Source organism: Tympanuchus pallidicinctus, unplaced genomic scaffold, assembly GCF_026119805.1.
Source record: "Tympanuchus pallidicinctus isolate F22 unplaced genomic scaffold, pur_lepc_1.0 scaffold2, whole genome shotgun sequence".
NCBI classification, from domain to species: Eukaryota; Metazoa; Chordata; class Aves; order Galliformes; family Phasianidae; genus Tympanuchus; species Tympanuchus pallidicinctus.
This window is the reverse complement of record NW_026294721.1, coordinates 44,462,995-44,474,111: the sequence shown is the minus strand read 5'-3', so window position 1 is coordinate 44,474,111 and position 11,117 is coordinate 44,462,995. Positions and strand designations below refer to the sequence as shown.

Here is an 11,117-nt window from a genome sequence, read left to right as displayed (position 1 = left end):
TGCTGTGGGGACAGGGCCATGGGAATGCCGGGGCTGACGTGGGGACCAGGCCCTGACGTTGGCAGCCACCCCAGGGTCTTATTGGTGCGTTTGTGGTTGCGGGTCTGGGCAGGGTGCAATGTAGTGAGGTTATTGCCTGAGTATTGCCTTGCCTCTGCCAGTGGATGCTGCATTGATCCCACTGTGCCCCCAAACCACTTTTTTGGAGAGGACCACATTGAGGTGCTTTCCGCTGGCTGATACAAGGCAATGTGCAAAGTTCACACCCCAAACAACCAAAACCCCATGGTTTGCAGGGATCCCCAAGGCGTGCACAACATGTGGTCAGAAGCAAACCAAGCCTTGTGCACGAGCTTCACTTGTTGCTTTATTGCATTTCTGCGATACATGGATGACAATACTCAGGCCAGGGCGGTGTTGTGTGTTCCACCACTCGCTCACTGGCTGTAGTAGTAATCCTGCCCATAGATGTCATAGCCATGCCCCTTGTAGTAGCCGTACTCATCCTCATAGGCACGGTAGCTGTCCCCACGTGCTGGCTCCTCCTGGTCCCCATAGCTGCTCTCAGTGGGACCTTCGTCCCCACGGGCTCCCACTGTCACCTCATACTCCCACTGCTCCCCAGCTGTTGTGGCCTCAGAGTGCTGCTCATCACCCAGTGTGGTCGCCTCATCCTGTGCAGTGGTGGCAGCAGTAGTGGTGGCTTCAGCTTCCTCCTCCTCCTCTTCTTCCTCTTCCTCCTCCTCCTCCTCCTCATCATCCTCCTCCTCCTCAGCCACTGCAGTGCTGTTCCCATGGGGTGCTTCTGCCGTGGTGTTGGTGCTGGTCCCATTGACACTGACATCCTGCTCCTCTACCTCTTCCTCTTCCTCCTCTTCCTCCTCTTCCTCATCACTGTCCTCATCGCCCGAGTCACCCCGTGTGCCCTTCTGGCCCCCTTTGCAGCCCTGCAGCAGGGACAGGGCAATAAATAACCCAGCATCAGTCACACCTCAGGGCTCTGAATTCAGAGAGCTTACCTGATGGGTGGATGCAGCATCACCTCCCAGCCCCCCATCACTGGGGGTCAGACCCTCACCTGCTCCCTGAGTACCTGCATGGGACAGTGCCTGTGGAGTGAGGAGGAAACACAACAAGAGGCTCACACTCACCCAAAAAGCTGGGGGATGGTTCAGATGCAAGTCCCTGAATTTCTGCATGCTGGAAGCCTATACTCACCCCCCCTTCCTCCTCCTCCTCTGAGCCGTCCCCCTCTTCCTCCGAGGAGTCACTGCCCTACGTGAAGGGAGAGTAGAACCATTGCTATCAGTATCATGGGCATCACAGCCTCAGCCCAGCAGGGGCTTTTTGAGGCAATATCCCTGCACATGAGGCTGGGACCCACGGAACCCAATGGACCCACCTTGTAGCGATGCAGCGGCGGGTAGGCGTAGCGATACAGGTAGTACCGGTGCCGGCTCTTCAGCACCTGCCAGGAGAGGAAGGGAGTCAGCCCCACAGCTTGGGGGGCAGCAGTGCTCCAGCACCGTCGTGGCACAATCCTACCGCATTCTCCTCCGAGTCGCCTGCCCGGGCTCTGCGCAGCCAGCTCCTCACAGAGAAGGCAGAGGCGGTGGCCAGCAGGCAGGCAAGCAGCAGCGCCGTCCTCATGGTGCCACTGGGCCAGCACTGATTTCTTGTGGCCGCTGCCCTGTGGGTTATAAGGCAGTCGCAGCCCCCCCTCCCCGCCACAGCCCGTCACCGCCCTGCCCTGGCTCTGCCCGCCCAGAAAACCCCCAAATTTTGAAGTGCCCTGCTGCCAGAAGGGATGCACCACAGCACTTAATTGAGGGTCTGGCCAGAGCTGGAGGGTATAATAATGTGCTGGGCCTTGGTTAAAATAAATATTGGGAAATCTGGTTTGGGGATTGTTTTCTTTTTCTTTTTCTTTTTTTTTTTCTTCTTTTTTTTTGCCACCTCCCTTTTTGGGAAATTCTGCCACTGTAAAGCAACCCCCCCAAAAAAAAAAGAAAGAGTGACCTCACCACAGTCCCTTGGGTGAAAACATCGATGGAGAACAGGCTGAGAATGCAAGCAGAGGAGACTGCCTGGAGACATCTCTTTCTGCAACATGAGGAAGAGACCACATGGTCCCAACCTCCCATGGGGTGACACGGGCTGGGGATGCACTGCTTCCCATCAATGAAGGTCAGACCACGCTGATTTCTGTCCTTGCCTTCATCCCAACATCGGCTTGGATGTTTTGGGGAACAGTTCATGCCATTCCCACATCTGAGTGGGGCAGAGAAGTCCCTGTGGCCACCCAGAGGTCCAGTGGCCCTGGTACCCCCAGTGACCACCCTGTTCCCATCCCCAAAGGCGCAGCTGCCCATGGTGTCCCTGCAGTCATAATTACAGGGGACGCACAGGGCTGGCCACAGCTTTCAGCCAACACTGCCTCTGGCCAGGAAAAGCCACAAAAGAAATAAAAATAAAAGGAAATATCTTTAAAAAGCAGTGTGGTTTTCCATTGCCAGCACTGCACTCGCTGCTAAAGAGGTGAAAAATGTGGAGCTAGATGGGCAAAATAGGGATGGGCATCAACAATGGCGATGGAGATGGGGATGGAGACAAGCACAGCTTGCTGAGTTTGGAGTCTAAATTTAATTGGAGAGTGCTGCCAGGGGTGATTTTTAATGTAATTAGAGGGACACTGGTTTAAAAAAAGAACTTTGACTCTAAAAGCGCTGATTTCACCCAAGATCCCTAAAAAAAGCCGGGGCATAATGACCGCATACCCAGTGCCTATTTTAGCTGGCAAGGCAGAGCACGGTCTGGCACCAACCAGCCCCATGTCTCTGTGGTGCCACACGTGGGGCTCGGCCCCACAGAGCGCAACCCAACACCTACAGGCTCCACAATGGGCTCATTAGGGCAGGTGATGACGAACGCAGGGCCCCCCAGGAGAAGGAGGAGGAGGAAGGTGAGGAGGGCAGCCTGTGCTCTGCCCCATGGAGCCATGTCCCATCCCGGTGTTACCCAGCACGTTGCAGTGCGCGGTGGGTATTTTTGCAGCATGGTGAGGCGGTGCCATCTCCCTGCAGCTATGCTGGCAGGAAACCTCAGCACCAAAAATAAGCATAGCAAACACAGGCAGGAGCGCACAGTGCTTGGCTAAATGCATCAGGCCATAGGTATGAGCATCTGACTTGGCTCCTTGCATCAATTCAATCTGTGTTTTATGCCATTTCCCACGTTACGTGGCAGGAAGACAGGTGAAGGGAATTAACGCTATGTGCAGTGCTGCAGTAGTTCCGGATCCAGCAGCAATATGGAGCTGCAAGGCATGGACAAGGAGCTGAGCATGTCAGGAAAGTGTTTTTACTAAGAGGGGTTTGGAAGTTCATGCACCACAATGGACTTCGTGTGCTGCAAATAGACTTGGTGTATCATAGGGGCTGTGCTGTGCTGCAGCAGATCCCACACACATGAGAAACGTGGGTCAGCACCGGCTCTCAGCTGGCAGAAGGCTGGTGCTGGCACAGCTCTGCTCCAGATTCAGCTCTGATACACAGAAACCTGATCCCAGACAAAGAGTCAAAGCAGTGCCTCTATCCAGCTATGCACTGAAACCACTGTTCATGTCCCCTCTGCCCAGTCATGACCCCAAGTCGCAGAGAAAAGCAGCAGCAGAGCTGCAGCATTGGGGTCTGATGGTTTTAATGTGAATCAAGGACATACACAGGATACATTTCAGCATGGAGAGATAAGTGCCATGGACACAAAGATGTTACAATCGAAGGCTTTCTGTACATTTCTTACAAAATATTACATACACCCCCCCCCCCCCCAGCGTGGTATGATGTGCACCGGCCTGATGCTGTGTGTTGCTCCCAGCAACAAGGGCAAGGAGAGAGGGTTGGGATGCCCCCACCTGCAGGTCAGGACTCGGGATTCCCCACAGCTAGCCCCACCACTCACTGCCCACATGGCCAGCCCTCATTCTGTCTGTCTGCAGAAGCAGAGGCTGACCCAACTCCACCGCCACAAACAAATGATGCAGCAGTGCCATCAGTACCCATCCTGGCAGTCATCATCATCGAGCTCAGCAGCCTGCTTCCTGTGGTAGGCACCCGGCCGCCGCCTGCGGTTCTTCAGGCTGCGCAGTGAGCTGGCATCCCCACGGCTGGTAGCCTCCTGGGAATGCTCATCATCATCATCATCATCCTCCTCCTCCTCCTCCGGGGAAGCACTGTTGGTGCTCTCTGTGGATGTGCTCTCTTCACTCACTGTCTTGTCCTCCTCACCCTCACTGTCCTCCTGGCTGCCCTCTGGGGATGAGCTCTGGCTCTCAGTTGACGCACTTGGAGCATCCTCGTCAGGCTTGGAGACATCTTCCTCTGTCTCCAAGCTATCCTCTTTGGACCTGCTCTGTTCCTCCTCAGTGTCAAGGTCAGACATTGTACTTTTGTTCTCTGCAGACGCCCGCTCCTCCCTGCTGCTGCGTCCTTCGGGTGTGCTCACCGCCTCCTCTGAACCGTCCTCTGCAGACTCCTCATCTGATGCCTCCTGTGATGGGCTGTCCCCATCCTCCTGGGACGGGCTGTCCCCATCCTCTTGGGACGGACTGTCCTCCTCTTCCCTGGATGGACTGTCCCCATCCTCCTGGGATGGACTGTCTCCATCCTCCCTGGACCTGCTGGCCTTGCTGTTCTCCTGTGAGTGACTTTTCTCCTCACTGTCTTCCACAGAGTTGGTGTCCTCAATCTCTGGGGATTGGCTGTCTTTGTCCTCCCAGGGGCCGCCAGAGTTTCCCCGGCTGCGATGCCTGCCACCCAGGCTGTCGAAGACTGAGGGGTCGTCACCCTGCATGCCTTCACTGCCCAACCCAATGCTCTCCGCATCATCCTCTTGGCTGCTGCTGCTGCCTTCTCCCCACCTGGAGCCGCCATGGTATCGGATGTGGCGGCGAGGGGCCATTGCACTCTCACTGCTGCTGCTGCTGCTACTGTCACCATGTCCTCCAGTGTCCCCAGTGCCGTAAGCAGGCCCTTCACCCTCTTCCTTATCCTCATCAAAGGTGTCATCCCCGCTGTCATCCTCCTCATCCCCAGGCCAGGCAGGCAACCCGTTGTGCTCAGCAAGGTCTCGCTCCACATGGTTCCCAATGGCGACATCCGCATCACCGGTGTCCCATGGCCCCACGCCAGTACGGAGGTGTCCATGGTCTTCATCGCCCAGGAGAGGACCCAGTGCATTTCCCACATCCCCTGGTGCTGCATCCTGTGGGCAACACAGCACGTTGGGTGCCCAAGCATCACCGCATCCCTGCTGCTCCCAACCACAGCCCCACAGCACTTCCCAGCTCACCCCTTGGGCTTGGATGATGGGAGTACAAGGCAGAGGGACGGCCCTCCTTAGCCATGGGCAGGAATGACTTTGGTCTTTAACAACTTGTCATCTCGTACAGATACAAGTATATGGAGGCTTTGAGCTCAGGGAAGCTCAGGCCACAGCAGTTTGGAGCACAGAAACTCCTATTTTTTATTAGTATGAGCACAGCATGGCATATCAGGTTAGCAGCAATGGCATGAACTGAAGCCCCTCCAGTTCTAATGGCCCAAAGCAGTGGGCAAAGCTCCCAGACCCACAGCACTGCTCCCCATCGACACCTCATAAAGAACACCCTACGTCCATGGGCACACCACCTTACCTCAGGCTCTTGGGACACGGAGAGATGGCCAGGCACCTACACACAGAGAGAAAACCTTGGGTCAGTTTGGGCCAGAGCCAGCATGTCTGAGAGGAGAGCCAACTGGATTCAGAGCAGAATCAGCTGGTTTCAGGGCTGTGCTGGGTACTTACAGGGTGGGCGCGGGCTGCAGCCCACAGCAGCAACATCAGCAGCACAACCTTCATCCTGCAGCTGAGGTGTAGAAGCGTGTGGTGCTCGTGCTGCCGTCCCGGCACGGCTGCCTGGCATTTAACTGCTGCCCGGGGCCATGGACAGCCAATGGCACTGGGGCCAGGCACGGAGGTGTCAGCGGGAAACAGCCTCCCACGCTTCCTCCGGCGGGACGCCAGCCCCAAAAACAGCTGCTGGTGGGGGGGGGGGGGGGAAGGGTGTTGAGCAGCCAGCCCGGCCCTGTGTTTTCCTTGCTAAATTTACCCCCTCAGTGCACACTTCCAGGCGTGACGTGCAGGAAATGAGGCACCCACACGGGACCCCAGCCCTCCCTCGGATGTATAGTGTGGGGCAGGGGGAGGGAACAGCAATAGGCACAGGTCCTTATGGGCATACAGTGTGTGGATGTATCAGCGGATGGATACATCCAGCAGTCACTCCAGGGTCCCCTGTGGCAAAGGACTGGGACCAGGACCATGCCCATGTCCCTGGAGTGTTACGTGCATTTTCTGTATCACACCATTACACCCCTCCTCCTCCTCCGTCTCACCCTGCAGATGAGGTGGGATGTGTTTTCCTCTTGACCTGTGACCAAATTATACCCCTGGCCCCCGCCAGATGTGAGCATATATCACCAGTCTTATTTTAGGCGCCTCGAACAATTACCACCTGCTGTTGTTTGGCTCTTGGCGTCTGGCCTGCATCTAACTCAACCCCTGAAGACCCAGCGCCAGTGAACACAAAAACAGGCAATGCACAGCCAAACCCCTGGAAAATAGAACACAGCTCAAAATTGGACTAAAATGCCCCAAATTCCAGGCATAGACTGCAGCACCTCTGTTCACCACCTTTCCCCAGCATGGAGATACCTGAAAGACAGCCATGGTTGTCACTGAGCTCTGCCATCATCATGCTATCCTCCAGCTAAACGCATTGCTGTAGCTGGGCAGAAGCATGGCCACAGCCACATTCTCACACCCTAGTGGGAAGTAAGCAGAAGTGTGCCCACCTGCAGCAGGTGATGGCCCTCTGCTCCCCCCAAAAATGGTGCAAATAGAATCATAGAACCATTAAGGTTGGAGAAGACCTCTTAGATCCTAAGTCCAACCACCAACCCATTCTCCATGCCCACTGACCACGTCTTTCAGCACCACATCTCCACAGTTCTCAAACACCTCCAGAGACGGCAGCTCCACCATTTCCTTGAACCCTGAATCCTAAGCTTTGAGCGTCCGAGGGACAAAAGAAACATAAATACAGTGAATGAAAGGGCAGCTGGAAATGCTGCTCCCAACCTCTGAGCATCTTGACCACATGCACTGATCCAACCCTAGCCCCTAGGCTGGTGTTCATGTTTCTGTTCACGCCAGCTGTCTCACATCACCTCTGGGGACCATGGGGTCCAAGCATGGTGACACTACGTGCACTGTGTTTCGCTGGACAGAAATGCTCACCAAAAAGTGCTTTATGCATAACACTGCACATTACACTGCTCCAAATGCCTCATTAATGCAAACACACACGCACACCTCAACACCAAAGCACATCGTGACATCTCACATCTACTGAATCAATATAGCTCAGAAACTTTCAGGTTACATCTGTATCTACCTGGTGCTGGCTGAACCACCCTTCCTGTTCTTGGTTTTGTTTTGCTTTTTTTTTAATATGTCTTTTTAAGAATTCACTCCACTTTGGCCAATATAGAGCATTAGTTGAGTCAGTCTGGCTGAGGGGCAAAAAATAGCCATCTCTCTGTCTGCACTTTAAAATAGCTCCTCCCCAACGGGAGTCAAATGTTCCCGGTTCAGGAGGGATGTTTATTTCTCTCCCTCTTTTTTAAACTTTTAATTTCAGCTTGCGTAGGCAATGTGGTCAAACACAACACAGCCCAGCACTGCGGCTCAGGGGCGACAGACTCAAGTCTCTAATACAGAGAGCACAGCACACCCCGGAGGACCAGCACTCGATTTAGCAGTCACATACAGGCAGCAGCAGCAGTGTTGGAGCCACTTCCCGCTCATCACCTCCATACGTTGAGAGTATGTGAGGATCTGAGTCCTGGCTGCTGTTCTTTCTCATCTCCCGTCAGGAAAATCACATTACAAACACAGCTAAAACAGGTTTATTCAAAAGTGATAATGAAAAAAAGAAAAAAGAGAAGCAACGCACAACAGCAAAGCGATGATTGGTTTTGACAAACAGAGTTCCCCCTTGGGCTGGCTTTGTGCTACGCAAATAGGGAGCAGATCAGTGCTGCAAGGAGGGATGAGCCCAAGGAATCCGTGTGGCCACAGCCAGGAATTCCTACAGTTATCTTAATAAAGAGCAAGAAGGGGGGAGTGGGACAGTGGGATTAGATGAACCATGAAAGCACCTCGCGTGTATGGCTCTACCTTAGTTGTAGAAATGTAGATGATGAAGTAAATAGACTTAAAAACCCTCTTCTTCTTTTTTTTTTAATCTTATTCTGCATGTGCTTTTTTTCATTTTCTTTTTAATGAGATGCCAAATTCTGTTGACATTTTTCCCCTCACTAAATTCTTAGGAAATAGCTCAGCTACAAAACACTCACTGTCAGCTCATATGTATTTATTGTCACGCTCTCACTGAGTGTGAGTGTAGACAGGACACAGGAGAGTGCCATCTCTCATTAAGAAGTGTAAGTTTTAAATTTCAGAAAGCCATATGAACACTTACTTAACTCAGACTGTAAGAATTCCAGTCTGAGTTCTGGACGCCCTCAGGGGGCATTTGAGTTTTCATTCCTTGGGGGTAAAATGGACAGATGGAATCAAACACTCATTTAAGTTGGTACAGAGGACAAAATTTAACCCCGCATATAAACCAGCATTATACAGTCCCTATAATTACCACTGCAATTATGCTCATAGCTCCATCAGCACTGTCTGGTTGAATATAGACCCAAGCCCCTAGCAAGCCCTAGAGAAGGCACAGCAGACTCCAAATGCTTTCACACCATTTTTTCCCTTCAGTAAATTTTTAAAAAAGAAAAAAAAAACAACCAAACAAAAAAAAACAACAAAAAAGCATAGACACATAAGCAGATATTACGGATACAACCACTGGTGTATTTACACAATTTCTTTATGTATTCTAAAGACCATCTGAATTTCAAGGTGTTTGCATTATTCCTAATGCAGTGTAAAGCAAATCTGACAGAAAAGTCAGGTCTTTGACTTGCTTTATTTCAGAACCAGGACCGACTTGACATACAGGAAACCTGTGAATCCATCCTTTGCACCTGGTATGCAAATGGTGGCTCAACACCACTCCCTTGTGGGCACAGGTGTGAAGGTCTATGACTGCACTGAGCACACAGATGAGCACAGCTCCAATAACAACAAACCTGTCCATGCAGTTCCTCCTGCCTGGCAATAAAACACAAGACAGTTGTTTTACTAAGACAAGCTTTCCCCAGCTCATCCTCCTCTTACTTTGCTGATGTTCATTTACCAAGTGTTCAGTCCCAAGTCTACAGACATCAGAAAGCATCTTGCCACTGACATGGCTCCTGGGCACACAGGCAACAAGCACAGCCCTGAAATGCAAACTGAAGCCAAGGCAGCAATGCAAACTGTGGGGACTGCTGGCATAACACAGGTATGCAATGAGGTCTTGACCTTCTACTGCCAAACCACCATAAATACTGCCACACACCTTGCCAGCTGTCACCTCCCCATCAGACACACTAGCATCCAATCCATTGTCCCACGCCAAATACAGGTGGGGATAAGATATAATTATTCAGTTTCCAAGTGATATCATCTAATGAGTCACAACAGTAATTTTGAGGTTGCAGTCTTCCAGGGAAGCAGCCACTTGGCTTCTTTCCCCCCCTATACTTAACCCTGACAAGCACAGCACCTCTTCTTGGGCCTGGATCTATCCATCCACAAACAAAAGCATTCCCTACAATGACCCCTCTGGCTTGCTATACACATTCCCAGTAAAACCAGTCAGATATTGCAAAGAGATGTTTGTGGCGTACCATAAAGCTTTGAATAAATAAGAAAGGTCATCTTTTTTTTAAATGCACAACAAAAGGAAAAAACATAAGCTCTGAAAGCTCACCTCTCCCTTCAGACGCTGACTAGCCGACAGGACAGCAGAATTTCAACTCCAATAGGCATCAATCAGTTTCCAGGCAGAGAAGCAGAGATAAAAGAGAAAGGGATTTATAGAGTTTCTCATGGTATTTTGTCAAAGTTTTATTTTCTGCATGGACTACAGAAACAGGGCTTGGCAGTGATATCGTTCCTTTTTTTTCCACTTGTTTTGATTTATTACCAATAAACTCTGTAGTTGGCCATACAGAAGTTAAGTTTTTGTACAGTGTAGGAGTGGATCCAGCTGCATCTAGGTCCTTACCTTTGTGGTTCAGGGGTTAAGAGAGCAATGAGGTCTCCTCATGACACAAAGGTAGGGCCTCCTGTACAAAGATATTGAATCTTTGTGCAGTAAATAATCAAGAGCATCCAGCCATCTCCAAACTTGTTAGACCACCATGTTGCATTATACCAATAAACATAGTCCTGCTTCTCTTGCAAGTGAGGTGCACAGTATAGTTGTTTCCACACACAGCAGTACAACTTGCAGATTTTCACACATATACCAGCTCCCTCTGCTAGCATCATCACTATCTGAGAGATGGCACAACCATGGCAACAGCACTAACACAGGTAACTCAGGAATTATGCAAGACTCCAAGATTTCAACTGATTTTTTTAAAAATTACTTATTATTATTATTTTCAATTTAGAGCTTGGCTTTTCTCTCTTTTTCTTTCTTTCCCTCCACAGACTTGCATGCACATTGCACAGTATACTGAAACAGCTCTGCAAAACTTAGCAAGGACCAGCATGCTCCTTGCTTTACTTGCTTGCAGCCAGGCAACATGACTGTCCCAGCTGATCCCTTGTTTAGCTCTTTTGGGGCCAGAGTGACAGAAACTATTGCACCCATTCCCTTTGGCACCCCTCCCCCTGAAAGGCTAAATACGCCCTTCCCACACTATTGCTGAGCCCCACTGGCCCAGAGCCTGCTAGCACTGAATGCTTTTTCTCATTTGATTAATTCAGCAGAATTTCACTAATTCATCCCCCAACCTCTGCACCTCATCCAGTGGATGCCCAGGACCGTGCATCATTCCGTTTTACTGAGATCCAGAGTCAGACCTTCCTCCTCAGAAGCTCACAAAAAACACGCTTTC

The 11,117-nt window shown here is 51.3% G+C and overlaps 2 protein-coding genes across 2 annotated transcripts; both read right to left on the bottom strand.

Moving 5' to 3' along the window:
• Positions 1–437: 437 nt before the first annotated feature.
• IBSP (integrin binding sialoprotein) lies at positions 438–1,650 on the bottom strand. The gene is made up of 5 exons (XM_052682802.1): positions 1,546–1,650; positions 1,403–1,468; positions 1,219–1,275; positions 1,020–1,109; positions 438–947 (listed from the first exon to the last, which is right to left on the bottom strand). The coding sequence occupies exons 1-5, from the start codon at positions 1,648–1,650 to the stop codon at positions 438–440; spliced, it is 828 nt and encodes a 275-aa protein (XP_052538762.1).
• A 2,039-nt stretch (positions 1,651–3,689) lies between these two features.
• On the bottom strand, positions 3,690–6,059 carry DMP1 (dentin matrix acidic phosphoprotein 1). The gene is made up of 3 exons (XM_052682021.1): positions 5,845–6,059; positions 5,693–5,728; positions 3,690–5,262 (listed from the first exon to the last, which is right to left on the bottom strand). The coding sequence occupies exons 1-3, from the start codon at positions 5,896–5,898 to the stop codon at positions 4,051–4,053; spliced, it is 1,302 nt and encodes a 433-aa protein (XP_052537981.1). The 5' UTR covers positions 5,899–6,059; the 3' UTR covers positions 3,690–4,050.
• Positions 6,060–11,117: the final 5,058 nt, after the last annotated feature.